We start from the raw sequence: 25567 nt of genomic DNA, 5'->3' as shown, positions 1-25567 counted from the left end.
CTCAGCTAGTGGGAAAACGCTTCTTTCCACCTTGGCAGTCTGCAGCAGGCATGCACTGAAAACTCGAGCATGTGCAGGTGCTAGTATCGTGGAAAGTAGCATTTTTGTTAACATCAGGGGAAACTCTTCAGCTGGTGGAGCTTGGGATCCCCACCAGCTACTGCTAAATGTGTGCTACTGTTGGGTGGGCCTGAGCCCTAAGAGGGTGGGCCCTGGCCCACCTGTGGCTACGCCACTGGGTGGAGGGGCCCAAAATATTACTGAGCCCAAGCTGACATAGGTACATGAGCTGGGAAGCTGGATGGTAGGGAGAGGGAAATTGAGGAGGGTTTTAGTGAGTGGGAAATGGGTTTGAAGAGACTATTGTTTTGATTGGGTGGGAGGGTGTGGATGAGGGTGGTAAGAATGCATCATTATTATTATTATTAACATTTGTATAGCGCTACCAGACGCACGCAGCGCTGAACACCTGACATAGAGAGACAGTCCCTGCTCAATAGAGCTTACAATCTAAAAATAATACAGACAAGATCATTAAGGGTGAGGGAAGTACTGGGTGAGAAGGAACAAGGATAGGGGAATTGAGTAGTGGATAGGAGCCAAAAGCAGTGGTGAAGAGGTGGGTTTTCAGCATAGATTTGAAAACAGGTAGAGATGGAGCTAGACGTACAGGCTCAGGAAGTCTATTCCAGGCATAAGGTGCCGCGAGGGAACAGGGACGAAGCCTGGAGTTAGCGGTGGAGGAGAAGGGGGACGACAAGAGAGATTTGTCCAGTGAGAGGAGTTCACGGAGAGGAATGTAGGGAGAGATGAGAGTGGAGAGGTAATGGGGAGCTGCAGAATGGATGCATTTAAAGGTCAGTAAGAGAAGTTTGAACTGTATGCGGAAGTGGACAGGGAGCCAGTGAAGTGACTTGAGGAGTGGACTAGTGTGGGTATAACGATTTTGGCGGAAAATAAAGTCGTGCTGCAGAATTTTGGACAGACTGGAGAGGAGAGAGATGGCTGAGAGGAAGACCAGTGAGAAGTAAATTGCAATAATCCAAACGAGAGGTGACAAGGGTTTGGATAAGGGTTCTGACAGCGTATTCAGAAAGGAAGGGGCGGATTTTGCTAATGTTGTAGATAAAGAAACCACAGGTTCTTTATCATTAACTCCTGGAGGCCGATTTGACTACTTACAATTTTCCACCCTACAGAAACACTTAGCTCTGCAGGAAACAAAACACTCCTTGGAATCACTGTGGATTGAAATTCCATGTGCAAAGGGGAAAAGGATAGTGATAGGAGTGTACTACCGTCCGCCTGGCCAGGACGAACAGACGGATGCGGAAATGTTAAAGGAAATCAGGGACGCAAACAAACTGGGCAACACAATAATAATGGGGGATTTCAATTACCCGCATATAGACTGGGTTAATGTAACATCTGTACACGCAAGGGACATAAGATTTCTTGATGAAATCAAGGACAGCTTCATGGAACAGCTAGTTCAGGAGCCGACAAGAGAAGGAAAAATACTAGACTTAGTCCTTAGTGGTGCTCATGATCTAGTGCAGGGGGTAACGATACGAGGGCCGCTTGATAACAGTGATCATAATATGATCGGTTTTGATATTGGCATTGAAGGAAGTGAAACTAGGAAATCAAGTACGCTAGCGTTTAACTATAGAAAAGGTGATTACGACAAAATGAGAAAAATGGTGAAAAAAAGACTGAAAGGAGCAGCTCGCAGAGTAAAAAACTTGCATCAGGCTTGGATGCTGTTTAAAAACACCATCCTGGAGGTTCAGGACAAATATATTCCACGTATTAGAAAAAAGGGAAAAAAGACTAAACGTCAGCCGGCGTGGCTAAACAGTAAGATAAAGGAAATCATTAGAGCCAAAAAACAATCCTTCAGAAAGTGGAGAAGAGAACCAACTGAAAGTAACAGGATAGATCATAAGGAATGCCAAGCCAAATGCAAAGCGGAGATAAGGAGGGCAAAAAAGGACTTTGAGAAGAAATTAGCGTTGGAAGCAAAAATACATAGTAAAAATTTTTTTAGATACATTAAAAGCAGGAAACCGGCCAAAGAGTCGGTTGGGCCGCTGGACGAAAATGGTGTTAAAGGGGCGATCAAGGAGGACAAAGCCGTAGCGGAGAAATTAAATGAATTCTTTGCTTCGGTCTTCACCGAGGAGGATTTGGGGGGGACACCGGTGCCGGAAAGAATATTTGAAGCGGGGGAGTCGGAGAAACTAAACAAATTCTCTGTAACCTTGGAGGATGTAATGGGTCAGTTCAGCAAGCTGAAGAGTAGTAAATCACCGGGACCTGATGGTATTCATCCCAGAGTATTAATAGAACTAAAAAATGAACTTGCGGAACTACTGTTAGAAATATGCAATCTGTCCCTAAAATCGAGTGTAGTACCGGAAGACTGGAGGGTAGCCAATGTTACTCCGATTTTTAAGAAGGGTTCCAGAGGAGATCCGGGAAATTATAGACCGGTGAGTCTGACGTCGGTGCCGGGCAAGATGGTGGAGGCTATTATTAAGAATAAAATTGCAGAGCATATACAAAAACATGGACTGATGAGACAAAGTCAGCACGGATTTAGTGAAGGGAAGTCTTGCCTCACCAATCTAATGCATTTTTTTGAGGGGGTAAGCAAACATGTGGACAATGGGGAGCCGGTTGATATTGTATATCTGGATTTTCAGAAGGCGTTTGACAAAGTGCCGCACGAAAGACTCCTGAAGAAATTGCAGAGTCATGGAATCGGAGGTAGGGTATTATTATGGATTAAGAACTGGTTGAAAGATAGGAAGCAGAGAGTAGGATTGCGTGGCCAGTATTCTCAGTGGAGGAGGGTAGTTAGTGGGGTCCCGCAGGGGTCTGTGCTGGGTCCGTTGCTTTTTAATGTATTTATAAATGACCTAGAGATGGGAATAACTAGTGAGGTAATTAAATTCGCCGATGACACAAAATTATTCAGGGTCGTCAAGTCGCAGGAGGAATGTGAACGATTACAGGAGGACCTTGCGAGACTGGGAGAATGGGCATGCAAGTGGCAGATGAAGTTCAATGTTGACAAGTGCAAAGTGATGCATGTGGGTAAGAGGAACCCGAATTATAGCTACGTCTTGCAAGGTTCCGCGTTAGGAGTTACGGATCAAGAAAGGGATCTGGGTGTCGTCGTCGATGATACGCTGAAACCTTCTGCTCAGTGTGCTGCTGCGGCTAGGAAAGCGAATAGAATGTTGGGTGTTATTAGGAAGGGTATGGAGTCCAGGTGTGCGGATGTTATAATGCCGTTGTATCGCTCCATGGTGCGACCGCACCTGGAGTATTGTGTTCAGTACTGGTCTCCGTATCTCAAAAAAGATATAGTAGAATTGGAAAAGGTACAGCGAAGGGCGACGAAAATGATAGTGGGGATGGGACGACTTTCCTACGAAGAGAGGCTGAGAAGGCTAGGGCTTTTCAGCTTGGAGAAGAGACGGCTGAGGGGAGATATGATAGAAGTGTATAAAATAATGAGTGGAATGGATCGGGTGGATGTGAAGCGACTGTTCACGCTATCCAAAAATACTAGGACTAGAGGGCATGAGTTGAAGCTACAGTGTGGTAAATTTAAAACGAATCGGAGAAAATTTTTCTTCACCCAACGTGTAATTAGACTCTGGAATTCGTTGCCGGAGAACGTGGTACGGGCGGTTAGCTTGACGGAGTTTAAAAAGGGGTTAGATAGATTCCTAAAGGACAAGTCCATAGACCGCTATTAAATGGACTTGGAAAAATTCCGCATTTTTAGGTATAACTTGTCTGGAATGTTTTTACGTTTGGGGAGCGTGCCAGGTGCCCTTGACCTGGATTGGCCACTGTCGGTGACAGGATGCTGGGCTAGATGGACCTTTGGTCTTTCCCAGTATGGCACTACTTATGTACTTATGTACTTATGCTTCTCTTCCCTGGCACTCCTTTCCGGTACTGTAGCCTCGGTTGCCACTCGCTTATGGGCCGATGATCAGAAGCAAACACGGACGCCAGAGGCCATACTAGCGCCTGTGTTTGCTCCCGCTCGATGATCAGAGCCGGTGAGCGCGAGTAATAACGCGCTTGCCGGCTCTGAACGCTAATTGCATGTATGTGCTTGCAAACAAGGGTCTCCCGCATTCATCCCTCATGATCAGTGGGCAGCACGCCAAATCAGGGCTCTGGTATTGCTGCAAACCTTACGCCAGCTTGGAGCTGGCATTAGGGTTTGCTAGCAAGGGAGGTAATCAATAGAAATCAAACAAAATAAAACATGGAAAAGAAAATAAGATGATACCTTTTTTATTGGACATAACTTAATACATTTCTTGATTAGCTTTCGAAGGTTGCCCTTCTTCGTCAGATCGGGAATAAGCAAATGTTGGTAGATGACAGTATATATAAGTGAAACATCAAAGCATTTCAGTGACAGTCTAACAGGATGGGGGTGGATAGGTGAGAGACAGGAAGAGTCGGGTGGATGAGGGACAGGGAGATATGCATGGAGACAGGAGGGTGACAAAGCGGTACAATTTTGTGGTTTATAATGGGCTAGAAAACCCAGATCTTTGTTAAGTCCTGTCTGGTGGGTGTCAACATATTTAATCATTCTGACTTCAAAGGTCTTACGTTCCTGTATTGTTTTAAAGTTCCCTTTCAGGATTCTTACCATGAAGTCACTGGTACAGTGTTCTGGTTTTGTAAAGTGCTGCCGAGGGAGGAATGAGGGAGACCCACTGAAGAGGTTTGACAGGTCCAGGATTGTCTCCCAGACCTGTCAAACCTAAGCCTGCCCCCCCCCCCCCCCCCATCCAAAACACAAGACCTGGAGGTCTGGTAAGGGAGCGACCCTATGGAAACCCAGCCGTGTACCACCCACTCCCTCACATAGGGATTAAAGTTATTGATATGAATCGATGTTAGTTTGTACTTTAATGAAGTTGTGTCCTGTTTCGCCGCTACTTTTTAAGTATAGAGATGTTTATATTTAGGATATGAATACTTGATGAGTGCAGTTGAGGACGTGAAGGTGTGAATGCATACGTTACAAACTTTTGCTGTGTCCTCCATGTTTAAAAATGATAGCACATCTCTGGTGCATTCTTGAATGAAGGGAAGTCGAAGAGAAATGAGCAGAAGAAGAAAATGTCCTGCCGAGCCATTTAGCTGTCCTGAAGAAGCAGAAAGCTTTCCCCACACCACACTGAGACTGCCCTAACAGTTCAGTCACCAAATACCATCTCTGACAGCTCAGTCCACACCCTTAGCCCTGTGCTAGGGCCCTATTTCCAGCTGACATTTCATCTATAGAACTGATCCCTCATACGCTGGTTCAGTAGCAGCTGCTTTGGAATTTCAAGCACTTAAAAAATTCCAACTCCGTTCGAGTTTTTAAAAAGTGGAGCTGTTCACATCTGCTTATAGTTTGCTTATCGTGGCGCAGTGAATGGAATTTCACTACAGTATCTGACCTGTTTGTATGGGGAGAGAGGAATATATCTGCTTCACACAACATTTAAGCTGTGTAAATGGCGAAGTATGCGAAGAACTCTGTTCAGTGGGATGCAGGAAAGGACACACTTGTGCCTGCTCACATGATACCCAGTTCTGTTTCTGCAGCGAGTGCACTTAAGTGAATTTCGCTTGTAATGGGCAAATTTTGGGGCCTTTTTACTAAGTCGTGTAAGCGCCTACACTAGCCCAGTGTGCGTCAGTTCTGAGTTACCGCCTGGCTACCTCGTGGCCCAGCAGGTAATTTCATTTTTCACACATGTCTACTGTACGCCATAATCGGCATTGGAACACGCATTGACCATGACCACCCGGTTAATGTATGAGATTTTACCGCCATAGCCGCTGAGAGGGGGGGGCCCGGCGCCGCAGTCCCACCTGCCCTCCGTCTGCCCCCTGCATTGAAATCGCAGTCTCACTTTCGTGAAAGCAGCGCAGCAGGCAGCAGAACGGCTCCCTTCGGCCCTCCTTCCCTCCCTGTATTCCGCCCTCGTCTGACGTAACTTCCGCAAGGGCGGGACACAAGGAGGGAAGGAGGGCCGAAGGGAGGCGTTCTGCCTGCAGCGCTGCTTTTACGGAGGTGAGATTGTGATTTAAATGTAAGGGGCCCGGCCCGGTGGCGGATGGAGGGGGGGAGCGGCTGTGACCTTGGGGGGGGGGGGTGGAGGGGGGAGCGGCGGCGGCGCTCAGGGGGGGTAAGCGGTGGTGAGGGCGGCAGGGGGCCTTGCCCCGGGCCCAGCCTAGTCTCTTGGCGGCCCTGCTTACCGCTAAGTCAATGGCTGGCGGTAAGGTCTTAGACCCAAAATGAACATGCCACAATTTTCATTTTGCTGCACGTCCATTTTCGGCAACGCCCCCCCCCCCCCCCCCCCATTTTTTACAGGTGCATTGAAAAATTATTCTGCACGCGGCCAAAACACGCACCTACACTACCGCAGGCCATTTTCAGCGCACCTTAGTAAAATGACCCCTTTGCTACTTAATGGATCATAGAAATAATGCGTTGGGATGTTACATTGATAAATACATTTTACAAAGTACATTTTCAGGAAGCCAGTAACCCTATAGATAACTTATCTGTATAAAGTTATGTGTATATTATGCAACAGTAAATGTAGAAGTGCACTGCTGAATACATACATATTACTTTATATAAATAAAAATCTTAACTATTTAGTCCTGCATTCAGACGGCTCCTTCTCGTACTATTCTTTCTGGAGTCGTGAACTAGCCTAATGGTTAGAGAGGAAAGCTAGGAACCAAAAGGCCCTGACTTCAATCCTATAACAGTTCCTTGTGGCCTTGGGCAAGTCACTCAGGGGTCCTTTTAGTAAGGTGCACTGAAAAATGGCCTGCGGTAGTGTAGGTGTGTGTTTTGGCCACACACAGAATCATTTTTCAGCGCACCAGTAAAAAATGCCCCCTTTTTGGGACAAAAATGGACACGCAGCCAAATGAAAATTGGCGCGTGTCCATTTTGTGTCTGAGACCTTACTGCCAGCCGTTGACTTAGCGGTAAGGTCTCACGCATTAACCAGGCAGTAATGGTCAACATGCATTCAAATACCAATTACTGCCCGAGGGCCCAAAAATAAAAATATTTTCCAGGACGCATAGCGGGCGCGTGTAAAACGAACCTTTTCCGGAGACAGGAAGGCGGTAGAACTAGAGGACGTGAATTGAGGTTGAAAGGGGTCAGACTCAGGACTAATGTCAGGAAGTATTTTTTCACGGAGAGGGTGGTGGATATGTGGAATGCCCTCCCACGGGAGGTGGTGGAGATGAAAACGGTAATGGAATTCAAACATGCGTGGGATAAACACAACGGAATCCTGTTTAGAAGGAATGGTTCTGTGGAATCTTAGCGGAGATTGGGTGGCGACACAGCGTGCACATCTGTTTTCAGCCTGAGATCTTACCGTCACCCATTGAAGTAGCGTTAAGGGTTCACGCGCTACACATGCGGAGACCGGTTGGCACGCACCAACTGCCAATTATCGCCGCACTTGGTAGGAAATTAGAAAATAATTTGTCCCATCATTATGGGTACGTGCCAATTCCGAAATTACCATCAGGGGGCTTGCTAGCCTGGCGGTATTCTCATTTTGGCGCACGCTGGTAGCGCATAGAGCCTACCTTGCCTTTATAAAAGGGCCCCTGTTTTTTTTTCCAGACAGATTAGTCCTCCCTCAATGCTATGTAATGTTGTAATTTACTTTTCGTTGCTCTTTTTCTGTTTCTCTGATAAAATATGATGAGAATTTCCTCACTTTGCGGTGTGGACTGTATCCTCCACAAAGTGGACATTTAGGACCCGACATTTGAACTACAAGAGGAAGCCCACATAAGTGCCGCGATCCAGGGGCATAGTCAGCCACCCAATTTTGAATGGGCCTGGACCCAAGATGGGTGGGCAGAAAAGCCCCGCCCCATCCCACAGGTGCTTTGATCTCTTCTCTCACTTGCATGTCACATGGTCTCTCAAACATCCCCTCTCTCACATATACCTTGTAAATACCAGATTTTCACTGGCAGCGAGCAGCAACTAATACACACTGCTCATGTTGGCCCCACAGCCTTCCCACTCATGCAACTTCCTGTTTCTACGTAGGTGGGAATACGTCAGAGGGAAGACTGTGGGGCCAGTGCTTGCTACAGGCAAAGATTACTACTACTACTACTACTATTAAACATTTCTATAGCGCTATTAGACTTACGCAACGCTGTACAAATTAACATGAAAAGACAGTCCCTGCTATTACAAGGTATGCAGGAGAGACAGTTGTTGGGAGTTTTCAGCTGATGGAGTTTGGGAATCCCTGCCAGTCACGTCATAGGTGTTTTAGTACTGGGTGGGCCTGAGCCCAAAGTGGGTGGGCCTGGGCCCACCTGGGCCCACCCTTGGCTATGCCACTGCCGCGATTGGTCCCGACCCTGGATATGCAATGCTGAGCCATTTCCGGTGACTGGCATTGAATATCTTCTTTTTCTCTTTTTTTGGCCGGCTCAAACTTAACCAGGTATGTGAATATTCAGCGCTGGCCGGTGAAGTTTATTGCGGGCAAAGATAGGACTGCTATTCATGCAATATAACTGGTTAGCTGCTATCCCGCAGATTCTATATTTATTCATTCATTCTTCTATCCCACATTATTGAAAAAAAGCATTTCAGTTCAATGTGGCTTACAGTGAATATTGCATCTTACATATAACAGCTTACATTGCTTAAACTCGACCCCTGTATACGGTTACTAACAAAGTGCATGCCATCATGTCATAACCCATACTATTACGCTGTCACTGTGGTATAAAAGGCCATTCATGCACAAGCATGTTTCTTCCTAATACAATTCTACATACCAGTGAAACCTCAGAAATGACTTTTTTCACCCTGATTGGCTCTTTGGACTGTAAGGTAAAAAAAACAGCATTTTGCACAAATCAAGCTGATTCTGAGTTGCTTAACTATCTTCTATTATCTAACTAGCCAGTTCTGCAGTTATCCTCAAACCAGCCTAGTTTTTGGACTATCCATAATGACTATGCATGATAGATTTGCATGCAACAGAGGAGGTGCCTGCAGTTCTGTCTCATGCATATTTATTGTGGATATCCTGAAAACTAGACTGTCAAAGGTATACTCACTTGATTAGTCTAGGGATAGAACTTATGGAATCATGGGCTTCTAATTTCAAACTAAAACTTAATACAGATAAAACTAAGTTTCTAATTATAACTAACACTCACCATCCTATGAATCTTAGCAACTTTACTATAGTTTTCTTCTGCAAAAACGTTAGAGCGTACTGGAGACTCATTTGGGCAAGAATGTGTCTAATTTTTCATTTGCCTATATCTACAGCAATTTCGTATGAGGTTGTGATTCTGCGAGCCTCTTGTCCTACTATCTCCCTTATAGAATCGGATTAGAAGTTGTTTAATATCCTGCTCGCAGTTGCTTTGCATTTAATTGTTTAAAACTGGAAGAACAATGCCCATCTAAATTATAATGAATGGTGGAGCTACATGTGTGTGATCCGAAAATATGACCTAATACTGGCCCATAGGCATCGCAATGTTAAGTCGGTTTTGAGGACTTGGGCCCGGTTGGATCTCTTGTCAGGAACCCAATAGCACTACTTGTCTTCCTGCATCTAGGTAATTTGTCCAGAGGTATTGTCATGGAATGGGGATAATGTTGTTCTGATTTTTACTTTTGTTTGTTTGCCATGGATTGTTGTTTTTGTTTGCTTTTCTGTATTATGTTTTGAAAACCTTAATAAAAATATGAAAAAAAAAAGAACAAAACCTATTCCCTTGAGTCATCAATGAAAATCTTGGGAGTTACAATAGATCGTTTCCTTACCCTTGAAAACCAAGGGCGTCTTTTACTAAGATGCACTCACGTTTTTAGCGCTCAACATTAGAGACGCTCATAGGAATGCATTGGTGTCTCTAACGTTTAGCGTGCCCACAATTTTAGCGTGTGCTAAAAACGTGAGTGCGCCTTAGTAAAAGACACCCCAAGTCTCTAAGTTGACCTCAAGTGTCTTTCGCTCACTTTGGAAGCTAAAGAGATTGAAACCATTTTTCTCTAAATCTGTCTTTCGTACTTTGGTTCAATCCCTTGTCCTCACCAAATTCGACTATTGCAATTCTATATTGCTGGACTTAAAGGTGGTCTTCTCAAAAAATTACAAACAGTTCAAAATACTGCTGCTCATCTTATATGTAGATCTCCTCGCTTCGCCAAAGCCACTCCTCTTTTATATGAGCTACATTGGTTACCGATAAGAAATAGAATATCTTTCAAATTATGCGTTTTCATTTGCCAAATTCTGTTTGGTCAAGCCCCATCATATATGAATAATCTTAATGCATTACTCCCTCATAATGCTGTTTCATTATCTAGAGAATAAGAATGTGATATATAAAACAATTCACTCTGCTAATTTCTCCTATCAAGGCGCCAACATCTGGAATTCTCTTCCTAAATCAATCAAGTTTACAGATGATTTACCTAACTTTTAGAAGTCTTCTAAAAACACATTTATTCAGTCTGGCTTTTCTGAATACAAAGAACTGTATTTGAATTTTACCCACACCCTTTTCTTAATCTCATTTTCCACCTAGTCCCCCTGTCTAATTATGCTCTCACCTATCCACCCTTAAAAATGATTTGTTTGTCCCTGGTTACTTACTGCACATGTATTAATTTGCTTCTTGAAGTTATTGTAATTTGTGTTATATTCTGTACATTATTGTGTTTTATTCACGTTATTGTTGTAAGCCACATTGATCTTATTTCTGGCTAATGTGGGGTATCATCCTACATAATAAAAGGCACCTCCAACATTCTGAAGCTGACTGCATGGCTGAGGCATTCCTGCTCTCTGTATCCATCTCCTGAATTGACATCACGTACTTCCGGGTTCGTCACAAGCAGAAGTGACCAACCACACGAGGTTTCTTGGCTTCAGAATGTTGGAGGTGCATTCTATTAAATAGGATTGGTCAGTTCCTTGAAGCACAGCCAGAGCTCAGTGTCCTGCACAGTAATGCTCAGACACTACTACTACTACTATTTAGCATTTCTATAGTGAGAGGGGGGGGGGGGTGACACCAGAGAGAGGGAGGGAGGGGGGCCTGACACCAGAGAGGGGGGGGGGAGGTATCTCTGTCACACACACACACTCTCTCTCTCACAGTCAATGTCTTTCTCTCTCTCACTCTCACACACTCTATGTCTCACACTGTATCACATTCACTCTCTATGTGTCACACAGTCACTCACACACTCTCTTGGTTTCATACACTCAGTCTCACAGAGAGTCTGTGTCTTACACACACTCTCTCTCGCACACACTGTATCTGTGTGAAACACACACTCTCTCTCACACTGTGTCTCACATACGCACTTGCACACACGCTGTCTCACAGACACACTCGAACCCAGACTCACTCTCTCTCTCTCTCTCTCTCGCTCACACACACTCGCACATTCACTGTCTCTCTCACACACAGTCTCTCAAACATATACCGAGGAAAACCTTGCTAGCGCCCATTTCATTTGTGTCAGAAGCGGGCCTTTTTTACTAGTAAATGTATAAACATCATAAATAAATAAATAAAATACTTTGTGGCCAGCTTGAGAAACACTGGTCTAAACTATTCTTTATAGTCAAAGCTCCCAAATCCAATAAACTTTCTTTGTGCTCATTGTCCAGTAAGTTGAGAAACTGTTTTTGAGGAATTAGTATGAAAGCAGAACCTCGACTTGAGGCAAGAAAAACCTGTGTCTGACAATATGTCAGTGCTTCACAGATTTTACTGCAATTAGTCACTCTCGCCCTGTCTTTTTGTCTTGACCAAAAAAGGGTCTGTTTCTCTTGTTAAGAGTTTGCAGGATCTCTGCTGACTGTGGAATGAAAAGCTGCACTTCTGGCCCTGGTCTTGTATTTGTGGCAGTAAGAATCCTTAGCTCCATTAAGAGGAAAGTGAAAGTTTAAAGAAACATACACACACTCATGCAAAAGAAGGATTGTGCTGTGTGCCCGCTTCTTATAAGAAGGGCTGCGTATATCGGAGACAGTCAAAAAGTTGGAGTCAATGGGAAGGATCGAAGCAATTAATCAACACAAAAAAATCAGCTATGCTGGGTTTGCAAAAAAGTAAATCATCTAATACATAACACTAGTGTACTTTGTAGAAACTGCTTTTCCTCTGAATGAAATCTAAAACCATTAAAACAAATGCATCTAATAATTACTGTTATTTATTGCAGTGTTTACTTGCCGGCAGAGATTGGTATAGGTCAGCCTTGGGAAATGTGCATCTCTGATAGCTTGTATTTGACATATTCTTAGAGTGAATTCCTTCAAAAAGACGGTAAATAAATCCTAATAAATACATTCAACGTCTAATACTTTAAAATGCCTCCCAGAGTAAACTTTCATCGCTGTGAATCCAGATTACACTATAAATTAATAAATTCTGTGCAGTGACGAGGCCAGATGCTAATTTTGAGTGGGCCTGTAATTTTTTTTCATCCCAATCTTTCCATCCTCTCTGCCCCAGCCCCCCTCTCCACTCCATGGCATTCCCCTCCCCCCCTACACACACTCCAACTGCAGTCTGTCGCGGGAACGAATAAAGTTGACGGGGGCGTGTCGGAGGCGTGGTGAAGGCCACAGCTAGGTGCCCCCCTTCACCCATAAGTGCTATGGTAATGGTGTAGAGTTGTGGGGAGTGGGTTTTGAGGGGGATTTGGGGGGCTCAGCACCCAAGGTAAGGGAGCTATGGACTTGGGAGGTATTTTAAAATTTTTTAAAAACTTTTTACAAGTGCCCCCTAGGGTTCCCGGTTGGTGTCCTGGCATGTGAGGGGGACCAGGGCACTACGAATCCTGGCCCCTCCCACGACCAAATGCCTTGGAGTTGTTCGTTTTTGAGCTGGGCGGCTTCGGTTTCTTCGTTGTCATTGTCTCCTGGATATGTGATGAATAGATGGGTTTGTGGGAATTAATCTGGATCGTTTAGGTAGGCTTGCCTGAACAGATGGGTTTTTAATGATTTCCGAGAGGGCAGATGGCCACTGAGTGATCAAATTGGTCTGGGGAAGGCATTCTAGAGTTCGCTGCCTAAGAAGGAGAAGTTGAATCCATAATAGGTTTTGTACTTGAGTCCTTTGCAATTGGGGTAATGTAGGTTGAGGTAAGTTCGTGAGGTTGTAGACATGTTCCTGGTGGGGAGGTCGATCGGGTCGAGCATATAGACTATAGATGTTCTGCCTAAGATTCAGCCCGAGGCGGTTAGTGACATCTGTGCCACTTACAGAAGTGGGATGAACTGACCACACAGATATTCAATGCCGGAGGATGCGTGACTCTGGGCATCGAATATCTGGGTATCAGCGGTCACCCAGAAGTTAACTGGGTACTTACTGATTTTCAGACTGGTGCCCAGTTAGTTTTACCACATAACCTTAAGACAGTCTTTTCGCTGTCCTATCTCTATGCAGTTAATTAACTGGTTAGCGGACTGAAAATCGCTGCTAACTGGCTAAGTAGGTGCTCCGCCCAGGCTCCCTCCCCAGCCCGCCCTTAACCTCAATGTGTGATTAAACTCTGGAATTCGTTGGCAGAGAATGTAGTAAAAGCAGTTAGCTTAGCAGGGTTTTAAAAAAGTTTGGATCCTTTCCTAAAAGAAAAGTCCATAAGCTATTATTAAGATGGACTTGGGAAAATCCACTTACTTCTAGGATAAGCAGCATAAAATCTGTTTTATTTTTGGGATCTATCCAGGTACTTGTGACCTGGATTGGCCACTATTGGAAACAGGATACTGGACTTGAAGGACCATCAGTCTGTCCAATATGGCAACACTGGTTAGCGGCAATATTCAGGGGAATTACACAGTTAAGTGTTGCTGAAAATCGTGTGCCAGGTTGCATAGCGTGGTTTAACTGTGCAGGAGGCTGCCCTAAATTACCTGGTTACTTCTTCAGATACTGGCCCTGAATCTCTCCATTTTCCGGATAAGAGCTGTGGTTGACAATATTCCAGGATATCCCATGATGATATCTGACTATCGAGAGGTTCTGAATATTAAATGAAGTGCCAGCCATGGAGTCTGATTATAGACCCCTGTTTTTGCAGCAGACAATACACGAAATAGCCTGTTGCAAAGCTGGCGGGGATTGGTGACATAAGAAAAGGTTGTGGACCGGTGAGGAATAATTCTTTCACAATGCTTACAGTTCTGGCAGCAAAAATGAAGACACTGAGACTGGAGGCAGACAATGCAGCGTCATGTGTTAACAAGGTCTGTAATTTATAATGAACTCATAAAGCGGTTTCAGAGGCTTGGAAAAGTACAGTATGTTTTTAAATATTAATAGCCACATACCGTTCTGTGCATTGTACATAGCCAGTTGTGCATTGTTACCAAGAAACTGTACCCATTTCATGAATGACTGCAGACAGTGTGTCAACAACTCCGGGTGACTGATTGTGGTACATTGTTACCATCTACAGGTTGGCCATAGCAAGCTGCACATTTTGGGGTCCTTTTACCCATACCCAGTGGCGTAGCAAGGGCGAAGCGGTGGGGGCGGTCCGGCCCGGGTGCACGCTGCTGGGGGGTGTCGGCTCCGCTGGTTCCCTGCTCCCTCTGCCCCGGAACAGGTTACTTCCTGTTCCGGGGCAGAGGGAGCAGGGAACCAGCGGAACCGACACCCCCCAGTGGCGTGCACATGGCAGGCAAGAATGCACTGGGGGGGGACTTGGGTGATGTGCCGAGGGGGGGGGTTAATGCGCTGAGGGGGGGGGGGTGTCATGCTGCACCCAGGGGGAGGGGGGGTGCGCAGCGGCGAACCGCCCCGGGTGGCAGCCGCCCTCACTACGCTACTGCTTTTACCAAGCTGCAGTAAAAAGGGTCCTGCACTTGCAGCGGAGGGCCTTTTTTGCCATGCTGTGAGGCCCTTTTTAATGCAGCGGGTAAGATTGCACTATGACCATGCAGAGAGGAGTAGTTACTGCCAGGGGTGTAGCTAGACTTCGGCGGGAGGGGGAGCCAGAGCCCGAGGTGAGGGGCACATTTTAGTGCCCCCCACCATTACCGACCCCCCCCCCCCCCGCTATTGCCGACCCCCCCCACCGCCACCGCCAACTTTGACGACCCCTGCCGATGACCCTCTCAACTACCCCTATCGCTGCCAACCCTCCCCCGCCGTCGCCGTGGGCTACCTTTGCTGGCGGGGGACCCCAATCCCCGCCAGCCGAGGAGGTCCTCTTCTTCCTCCGAAGGCTTCGTTCTGTTTCTGACGTCCTGCACGTTGTACGTGCAAGACGTCAGACTCACAGAAACAGAACGAAGCCTTGCGCCGGAAGAAGAGAACCTCGGCTAGCGGGGATTGGGTTAGTGCAGAAGACGCCCCTCTACATCCCCAGACCCACCTCAAGTGCTAAAAAAGAAATTGTATTTTTTAGCCGATGGGTAGCACACACGCATCCCCAAATTACTGCGGGATTCCACAGCGCATCCCATGCCTTTTTTTGCTACAGAAACTACACGTTAGTACTTACTGCAGCTTTGTAAAAGGACCCCTCAGTGCATTTTTATTTATTGCACTTGTATCCCATATTTTCCCACCTATTTGCAGGCTCAATGTGGCTTACAAAGACCTGTTATGGCATCACCATTTCAGGGTACAAAAGATACACTTGGTGTTACAAAGATATCGAGGCTAACAAGTTGATCTAATCAGCAATTACCTATGGAGATAAGATAATCAGAATATGAGAGGATGTAGTGATGTATTGTGGATTAGTTATGGATTCTCGTAGTAGACTTTGTTAAAGAAATAGGTTTTCAACGATTTGCGAAAGTTAGTTATTAAGTTAATCGTTTTCAATTGAGTTGGTAGTGCATTCCACAACTGCGTGCTCATGTAGGAAAAGCTAGACGCATGTGTTAGTCTGTATTTTAATCCTTTGCAATTGGGGAAATGTAGATTAAGAAAGATGCGGGAAGATCTTTTAGCATTTCTGGGTGGAAGGTCCATGAGGTCAAGCATGTATGACGGGGCTTCTCCGTAAATAATTTTATGAACAATCGTGCATATCTTGAATGCGATACGTTCTTTAACTGGGAGCCAGTGTAATTTCTTAGGGGTTTTGCACTTTTGTATTTTGTTTTTCCAAATATAAGTCTGGCTGCGGTATGTTGGGCAGTTTGGAGTTTCTTGATGATCTGTTCTTTACAGCCAGCGTAAAGTGCATTGCAGTAGTCCAGGTGACTTAGTACCATTGACTGTACCAAATTTCGAAAAATAGCCCTTGGGAAGAAAGGTTTTACTCTTTTGAGTTTCCACGTGGAGTGGAACATTTTCTTGGTTTTATTCTTCGCGTGGTTTTCAAGTGTGAGATTTCGATCAATGGTAACTCCAAGAGTTTTCAGAGACGGGGAGGGAAAAGTTTGGGGTGGTTATGGTGGAAAATTTACTTGTGTTATGTTGTGTTGTGTTTTTTCTGCATTGAGTTTTAACTGAAATGCGTCTGCCCAGGAGTGCAAGATTTGGAAGCTTAGGTTAATTTTGTTGGTGATTTCCTTAAGATCGTGTTTGAACGGGATATAGATTGTGACGTCATCTGCATATATGTATGGATTGAGGTTTTGATTGTCTAGAAGCTTGGCTAGAGGTATCATCATTAGGTTAAAGAGGGTTGGTGAAAGGGATCCTTGGGGAACTCCAAATTCAGGTGACCATGGGTCTGATGTTGCCGCTTTGGTTGTTACTTGGTATGATCTCGTTGTTAGGAATCCTTTAAACCAGTTAAGAACGTTGCCTCCAATTCCAAAGTAAGCCTGGAGTAAAATAAATGAAAACGGAGTTTCACTTATTAAAATATGGGGTTCAAGAAAACTCCCAGGTGGCTGCAGTGTCTTTAGCTCACTATGAGCTCCTCTACTGCAATGGCTTGGCCAAGTCATTGATTGGATGTTCATAAAAGGATGCTGACGTACTGACAATAACATATGAACCTTGTTGTGATAGCCCAAAATGTGAATTTCTGTAAAATACATTGTACTGAGGTGATTGTGTTCCTTTCCCACAGGACTTCCCATGCAAAAACCAAAGGCGATGGGGCTGAACAAGCTGCTCATGCAGCTAACATTGAATGTGGCTTAGCCAGGACGATGGCCATGGAGCTTTCACCTGACTTTTACCAACCAGGTATGATGTAATGAGCTCTTTTCATTGCGTGCTAAATTCTTCTGTTAATGGTGTGATGAACCCAGTGGCATAGCGGGGGCGGCTGCCACCCGGGGCGGATCGCTGCTGCACCCCCCCCCCCCCCACCGGCATAGCGCCACCCTGACACGGTCCCCACCTGTCTACAAGCTCCATCCATCTGCAGCGCTGCTGTAAAAATCGCTTCGTCGGCCCTTCCCTCACTCACTGTGTCCCGCCCTCTGACGTAACTTCCTATTTCCTCAAGGGCGGGACACAGTGAGTGAGGGAAGGGCCGACAAAGCAATTTTTACAGCAGCGCTGCAGATGGATGGGGACCGTGTCGGGGGGGAGGCGCTGCGCCGGGGGGGGGTGGACGGATGCACCCCCCCCCCACCCGTTGACACCCGGGGCAGACCGCCCCCACCGCCCCGCCCTTGCTACGCCACTGGATGAACCAAATCTGCTTAAATCTGCTTGGAGCAGTAGGAACAAAATTTAGACAGTAGTCATCTTAAACATAGAACCATGGAACTATGGAAACCAAAAGTAAAACAAGACAAAACAGCCTATCCAGTCTGCCTATCCTTACCACCTGCTAAACTCTAATGTATCTGGCCATCATAATCTCTATGCTTTCCAGTACTGGGCACGTGGCATGGCCCAGTATGTAGTAGAGATGGGCAGCCAGAAAATTTTCATTTTGTGTCATTTCCAGTATTGTTTAGGGCAGAGGCGTAGCCAGACTTTAGCGGGAGGGGGGTCCATAGCCCAAGGTAGGGGGGCACAGTTTAGCACACCTCCCTCAGCCGCCCCCCCCCCCACCCCCCGCCACATCGTCAGGAGTCAGGACTCACAGAAACAGATCAGTGAAGGTGCTGGAGACCGGTGCTGAAGAAGACTTCAGCTGGCGGGGGTTGGGGACCCCCGCCAGCAAAGGTACCTGGCGGCGGCGACGGAGGAGGGTTGGCGGCGGTGGTGGGAGGGGGGGATCGAAAGTGGCGGGGGAGGATCGATGGCGGGGAGGGTCGAAAGTAGAGGGGGCCAGGGCTAAATCTGTGGGGGCCCATGCCCCTATGGCCCCACCTAGCTATGCCCCTGGTTTAGGGGAATATTTGATTTGTTCAGGATTCCCCCCCCCCCCCCTTTTGTCACAGGAGACACAAAACAAAAAATTTTAGAGCCCCCTTCCCATGGCCCCCCTGCCAAGAGCAGACAACCCCCACCTTCTTTGCCCCCCCCCCCCCCATATACACTCCCTGTAGATCTCCTGTGCCTACTTGAATCCCTGGTGGTCTACAGGGGGTTTATTGGGGTGAAAGCAATGCCTATTCGCTTTTTCTCATAACTATGGCTGCATCCAATTTGGTGGCTATGACCTTTCACTATAGTCTCACAATAGTACTGTGACCTCTAGCAGTGAAAGATTACAGCCACCATATTGGATGCAGTCGCCGCCATGGCCAGGAGCGAATGGGAATCACTTCAGCCCCAATATACCCCAACTAACCACCAGGGATTCAGATATACCCAGGGGGGGAGGGCCAATGGGATCATGGATTGTGTGTGTGGGGCATGGCCGCCGAGAGGGGAAGCAGGGGGGCAAAATTCCCCAGGCTTGGGCCTCCAAGGGGGGCCCAGTGCCAGGGTCTCTCTCTCTCTCTCCTGCTCCTGATGGGACCCAGGCAATCGCGTCCCAACAGGAGCAGTAAAGAGAGAGAGACCCCGGTGCTGGGCCCCCCCTTGCATTGCCTGCCTAGCAGCTGCTGGGCCCTCAGGCCGCGCATGCTCAGTTTTGAGACTGAGCATGTGCGACCTGAGGAAAGCAGCCACAGGGGCAGGCAATGCTGAGCTGAGAGGCCAGCCAAGGCACTTCGGGCAGGCGGGGGTGATGACGATTCTGTGGGGGTGGCGGCGACAGTGATCCTGGGGGGGTGTGGTGGTGATCCTGGGGGGGGGGGGGGCTGTGGCCCTGCCCTGGGCCAGGCAGCGGCGATCCTGGGGGGCGGCCTTGCCCCAGGCCCAGCGGTGGCACCAGACTCCAAGAAGGTAGTAGCAGAGGCAATGAAGTAGTGAGAAGTGAAGGTGTCTGACGTCAGAGTAGGCGTTCCCAGAGTGTAGGCATGCCCAAAGTGTAAGTGCTCAGAAGAGAAGAATTAAGGGCGTCGCAGGCTCGTGTGTCTGGCTCTGTGCCTGATGTTCCAGGTTTTTGATACACGGATCCCTTCAAGCAGAAGCGTAGCTATGGGGGCCACGGGGGCCTGGGCCCCCGTAGATTTGACCCTGGACCCCCCTGCCGACGACCCTCTCGACCCCCCTCCCGTCGCCAACCTGCCGTCGCCTACCTTTGCTGGCGGGGGACCCCAACCCCCGCCAGCCGAGGTCTTCTTCTTCCTTCGTTCTGTTTCTGAACAGAACGAAGGAAGAAGAGGACCTCGGCTGGCGGGGGTTGGGGTCCCCCGCCAGCAAAGGTAGGCGATGGCGACGGCAGGGGGGTTGAGAGGGTCATCGGCGGGGGGGGGGGGGTCAAAGTTGTTGGTGGTGGTGGCGGCGGGGGGTGTCGGCAAAGGCGGGGGGGTCGGTGGCGCCGGGGGGGGGGGCTAAAATGTGCCCACTCACCTCAGGCTCTGAACCCCCCTCCCGCCAAAGTCTAGCTACGCCCCTGCCTTCAAGAACTATTTTTTTGACTATAGTAAGGACTAGTCAGTAAATGGCATCCAAATTTGGACACTGAAAATGAGCGCTACGCGCATTCCATAAACAGCGCTCTGAGTTGGGCACTATTTATAGAATAGCACTTAGCGCCGGGATCCGTCTAAATTAGGCATGGATCTCCTGTATTCTATAAATACTGCGTTCATCTTTAGTGAATGCCCCTGACACGGCCACATCCCCTTTTCACTTGCATGCTAAAAAATGTACACATGCATCTTTATAAAATAGCGTCTATGAACATACGCACGTAAATTAATTGTTACCAATTAGCGCCAATTAGCATCTTCCTGCATATGGAAGACGGGCAAAGATATGACTGCATTTTATGCGGTCCTATGTACCTGGCTAGGCATACGGCCAGTGGCACTGATTATCACCGGATACCGCTGCCTGTATATCTTCCAGGTCTGCCCTGACTCTGCCCCCAAACTGCTCCACAACTGTCTGAATTCTTCCTGGGCAATATTCAGCAGTACTGCCTGGTTAAATGCCGCTGGACATCAGTAGTTGCCCACTCAGGGGTCCTCTTACTAAGGTGCGTCAAAAAATGGGCTGCACTAGTGTAGGCACGTGTTTTGGGTTCGCGCAGATCAATTTTTCAGCGCGCCTGTAAAAAAAGGCCTTTTTAACGTTTTTGCTGAAAATGGGCGTGCGATGAAATAAAAATTGACGCACCTCCATTTTGGGTCTGAGACCTTACCGCCCAGCCATTGACTTAGCGGTAACCGTGCGGTAATTGTCTATGCATGTAGAATGATGATTACCGCCCAGTTTCCGCCGCATGCCAGCATGCGTACAGGGCACGCGTAAAAAATGAAATTACCGCCTGGGCCTCATGGTAGCCAGGCGGTAACTCCAAACTGACACATGTTGGGTTCGCATAGGCGCCTTCGCGGCTTAATAAAAGGGCCTCTCCTTCCACACTGAATATCGACCTCCATCACAGCTTGAAAACAGTCTGTGGTTAAACAAAAAAAAGGCATTATGAAATTGCCAGTCTTTTTATCTCAGAGTCTGAAGGACAACAACTGATGGGTGCCAGGGTCTTGAAAAGTATCTTCTCTGATAAACCTCCTTTCTCCTCCACTTGTAGAGGAAAGCTTGAAAGATTTTTATAAATTACAGCAAGCGAAAGTGTAGGGAATACATATGAGAAGTGACATTTTCTTCGACCGTTATGGCAGCTTTCCAGTTCTTGTCTGACACTGGGAAAGGTTTGTCTCAAACAGGGATGCTTTTGTGCTGGCAGTGAATCGTTTCCTGTTGCCAGATGTCTTTAAATTAGTAGTATTATTATTTTTTAACTTAAGTGACATTCAGTGTGAGAAAGCTACTGTAGGGACATTGTGTGGCTTTCCCCAGGTTGCAACACTTTACTTGGCTTAAAGTTAGACTTTCATTAAAGAATTTCTCTTTTTTTTTTTAGGCATAATAAGCTGAACTTCACACTTTAGCCAAAAATTAGAGGTGTGGGGGAGAAATTTTGAAACAGTCCACAGAGCAACAAATTCTGATTTATTGTTGGTTCTTTGGGCTTTTTCCCCCAGGTTTATTTGGACTGTTTCGTTCTTGTGCGACCATTACTAATAAAGATCTTTTGAAGATAAGGTGCTGCATTGTTGTCCTTAGCTTCCATTGTTGTGCATGTGCCGTGGTTGTGGTGGTTGCCCCTGTTTGCTCTGCATCCTGAGTGGAAACAAGTGTTTTTGACTCCCTTTTTATCCCATGTGACATTGTCCCTTTAGACCAGGGGTGAGCAACTTCGTTCTTGGAGGGCCACAACCCAGTTGAGTTTTTAAGATTACCGCAATGAATATTCATGACATCTATTTGCATGCACTGCCTCTATTGTACACAGAGATCATGCATATTCATTGGGGAAATCCTGAAAACCTGACTGGGTTGCAGCCCTCGAGGCCTTAAGTTGTCCACCTCTGCTTTAGCCACAGTTACGTCCCTCTTATATGGAGTACCTGCTGCTCTCTTCCTTGCCTGACTGATGTAGAATGGGTAAAAGCAGGGGCTTAGCCAGACTTTGACAGGAGGGGGGTCCAGAGCCTGAGGTGAGGGGGCACATTTTAACCCCCCCCCCCAGTGCCGCTGACCCCCCCGCCCGCCGCCGCCGCAACCCTCTCGACCCCCCTTTCCCGCTGCCAACCCTCCCCCACCGCCATCACGTACCTTTGCTGGTGGGGGACCCCAACCCCCGCCAGCCGAAGTCCCGTCGGCCACGCGGCTTTGCTTGCTGAATGACCTGATCAAGTTTCTGTGCGTGCGTCTGACGTCCTGCACGTACAGCAAGCAACGCCGCGTGGCCGAGGAGAGAACTTTGGCTGGCGGGGGCTGGGGTTCCTCGCCAGCTAAGGTATGCGATTGCGGTGGGGGAGGGTTGGCGGCGGGAAGGGGGGGTCGAGAGGGTTGCGGCAGGAGGGCCCAGGGCTAAATCTACGGGGGCCCAGGCCCCTGTGGCCCCATAGTAGCTACGCCCGTGGGTAAAACTGAATTGATTTTTCACTCTTTCAAAAGTACGAGACCAGGGGACACTCAACGATATTACTCGGAAATACTTTTTAAAAGAATAGGAGGAAATATTTTATCACTCAAAGAATGAGGAAAGGCTAAGACGGTTAGGGCTGTTCAGCTTGGAGAAGAGGCGGCTGAGGGGTGATATGATAGAAGTCTACAAGATAATGAGTGGAATGGAGCGGACAGACGTGAAGCGTTTGTTTACACTTTCCAACAATAATAGAACCATGGGACATAAGATGAAGCTAGAATGTGGTAGATTTAAAACAAATAGGAGAAAGGTTTTCTTTACTCAGCGCGTAGTTAGACTCTGGAACTCGTTGCTGGAGAATGTAGTGACGGCAGTTGGCCTTGCTGAGTTTAAAGGGGGTTTGGACAGATTCCTGAAGGAAAAGTCCATTGAACATTATTAATTAAAATTTTTGTTTTGTTTTTGGGTTTTTGCCGGGTTCTTGAGGCCTGGATTGGCCACTGTCGGAGACAGGATGCTGGGCTTAATGGACCCTTGGTCTTTTCCCAGTATGGTGGTGCTTATGCTAATAGTTAAACTCTGGAACTCATTGCCGAAAGATGTGTTAACAGTGGTTAGCGTACCTGAGTTTAAAAAGGTCCAGACAAGTTCCCGGAGGAAAGTCCATATTCTTTTATTAGGATGGACTTGGGGGAAGCCACTGCTTGCTCCGGGATGGGTAGCATAGAATGTTGCTACTAATTGGGCTTCTGCCAGGTACTTGTGACCTGGATTAGCCACTGTTGGAAGCAGGATACTGGGCTTGATGGACCTTTGGTCTGACCCAGTATGGCTATTCTTATGCAGTGGCAAACCAAGGGCAGGGTGGTGGGGGCGGTCCGTCCAGGGTGTACGCTGCAAGGGGGGTGCATGGAGCAGCCGCGCGGCTCTCAGCTCCATCAGTTCCCTGTTGCCTTTGACATTACTTCCTGTTCCGGGGCAGGGAACCATCAGAGTTGACGGCCGCACGACTGCTCCCTGCACCCCCAGGAAGTAAGAGCGATATGCTTGGCGGGGGAGGAGGAAGTGATGTGCCGGGGGGGATGATACTCTGGGGGGGGGGGGGCACAGTGGCGACCCACCCCGGGTTGCAGCCGACCTAGGAACACCACTGTTCTTATGTTCCATTTCCACTCGTGGTCAGAATAGATAGTTCTTTCATTTAATTGCCCAGTTGCCAAATAAATAAGCTTGGGATATATTTTTTAAAAAAATGAACTACTACTTTGTTTGTATAAAATCTTTGTTCCTGGGCAGAAGATTAAAGGACAGATTTATAAATGTAATGATAAGATATATTCTGGTATAGTCAACTCCAAAAACACAATTTCAACTGGAGAAATAAACTGTATATACTGGTTCCTGTCCAGTTTAATAATGCAAACCCAATGAACGCACTTTTTCCCAAATAAGGGCAATAAGTGGTTTCACATACTCAAGGAAATTCCCAGAATTGCACAAAGGATTGTCAGAAATATAATTAATCCCTGCTGTAATAGAAAAACAGTGTCCACCATGTTATATTTCCTAAAACACTTCGTAGTGCTTGCAATGATAATATTGTTAATCTTCTTCGGTGGTTCTCATTCTTCAGGACACAATCTAGCCAGTCAGGTTTTCAGGATACCCACAATGAATATGCATGAGGTAGATCTGCATGCAGTGGAGGTAGTGCATGCAAATTTAGCTCCTACATATCTTTTTGTGGATGTCCTGTAGACTTGATGGCTAAATGTACCCCAAAGACTGTAGCTGCTGGTAGACTGCTTTGCTGAGGTATTTTCCCCAGTTTGAAATAGGGACTAAATTCCTATCCTATATAATAATTCTCACCTCCAACATTCTATGCATCTGCCTGCCTGTGTCCGTAACTTTCTTCACAGATGGGCTCTGAACGCTCTAGCTGATGTCACTAGAACCATTATGACGCGTCCTATATAATAATTCTCACCTCCAACATTCTATGCATCTGCCTGCCTGTGTCCGTAACTTTCTTCACAGATGGGCTCTGAAGCTCTAGCTGATGTCACTAGAACCATTATGACGCGTCCTATATAATAATTCTCACCTCCAACGTTCTATGCGTCTGCCTGCCTGTGTCCGTAACTTTCTTCACAGATGGGCTCTGAAGCTCTAGCTGATGTCACTAGAACCATTATGGAACTTGGAGGAGGGGACGAGAGGGGAGGAGGGGGGAATGCACCACCTGTACAAAAACTAAAAAAAAAAACCGGGGGGACGACCATGGAACTCGGAGGGAAGGAGGGGGGACGACGACCCTGGAACACAGAGGAAGGGGGGACACTGGAACTGGGTGGGAGGGAGGGGCCCCAGGCACACACACTCTCTCTCACAGACACACTCGCACCCAGTCTCACTCTCTCTGTCTCACACACACACACACACTCGCAGATTCAATCTCTCTCTCTCTCTCACAGTCACTCTCACACACACACTCTCAAACATACACACTCCGAGGAAAACCTTGCTAGCGCCCGTTTCATTTGTGTCAGAAACGGGCCTTTTTTACTAGTTCATACATATTTCTGTCTTAGAAAAGCTACAGGTGCAGGTGGCTATCATTTGTAAATCTGACCTGTAACATGTAGGTCAAACACCGCAGCCCGTCTCATTTTTGGAAAAACCAAATACGAAAGCACAAAGCCCCTAAGAGAGAAACTGCACTGGCTCCCGCTCAAGGAAGGAATTGAGTTCAAGATCTGCACGACCGTATACAAAATCATTCACGCAGAGGCCCCACTCTACATGCTGAACCTAATAGACTTACCACCCAGAAATGCCAGAAGATCAGCCCGCAAGTTCCTCAATTTGAACTTCCCCAGCTGTAAAGGAATTAAATACAAACAGGCATATGCTACTACCTTTGCGTACAAAAGCACACAGTTATGGAACGCACTACCCCATGACCTTGAAAACCACGGACAACTTAACCAGCTTTCGCAAATCTTTGAAGGCATATCTCTTCAACAAGGCCTACAAAAATAATCCTTGATGAAACAAACTACTCCGTATACCACCCAAACGCTT

General features: G+C 47.0%; 1 protein-coding gene across 4 annotated transcripts in view; it reads left to right on the top strand.

The window, feature by feature from the left end:
- Positions 1 to 25567, top strand: part of JPH2 (junctophilin 2) — a 103752-nt gene that overhangs the window by 55858 nt on the left and 22327 nt on the right. For all 4 annotated transcript variants that reach the window (XR_003943073.1, XR_003943074.1, XM_030211501.1 and 1 more), the window contains exon 3: positions 17153 to 17271. Coding sequence is in view for 2 of the 4 variants with exons in the window: in XM_030211501.1 (XP_030067361.1) it covers positions 17153 to 17271 (119 nt within the window). In the remaining 2 variants the exon portion in view is untranslated. The remainder of the gene's footprint in view (positions 1 to 17152; positions 17272 to 25567) is intronic.

This window comes from Microcaecilia unicolor, chromosome 8 (assembly GCF_901765095.1).
Source record: "Microcaecilia unicolor chromosome 8, aMicUni1.1, whole genome shotgun sequence".
In the NCBI taxonomy this organism is placed as follows: domain Eukaryota; kingdom Metazoa; phylum Chordata; class Amphibia; order Gymnophiona; family Siphonopidae; genus Microcaecilia; species Microcaecilia unicolor.
The sequence above is the reverse complement of the archived record's forward strand: the minus strand, read 5'-3'. Positions and strand labels throughout refer to the sequence as shown.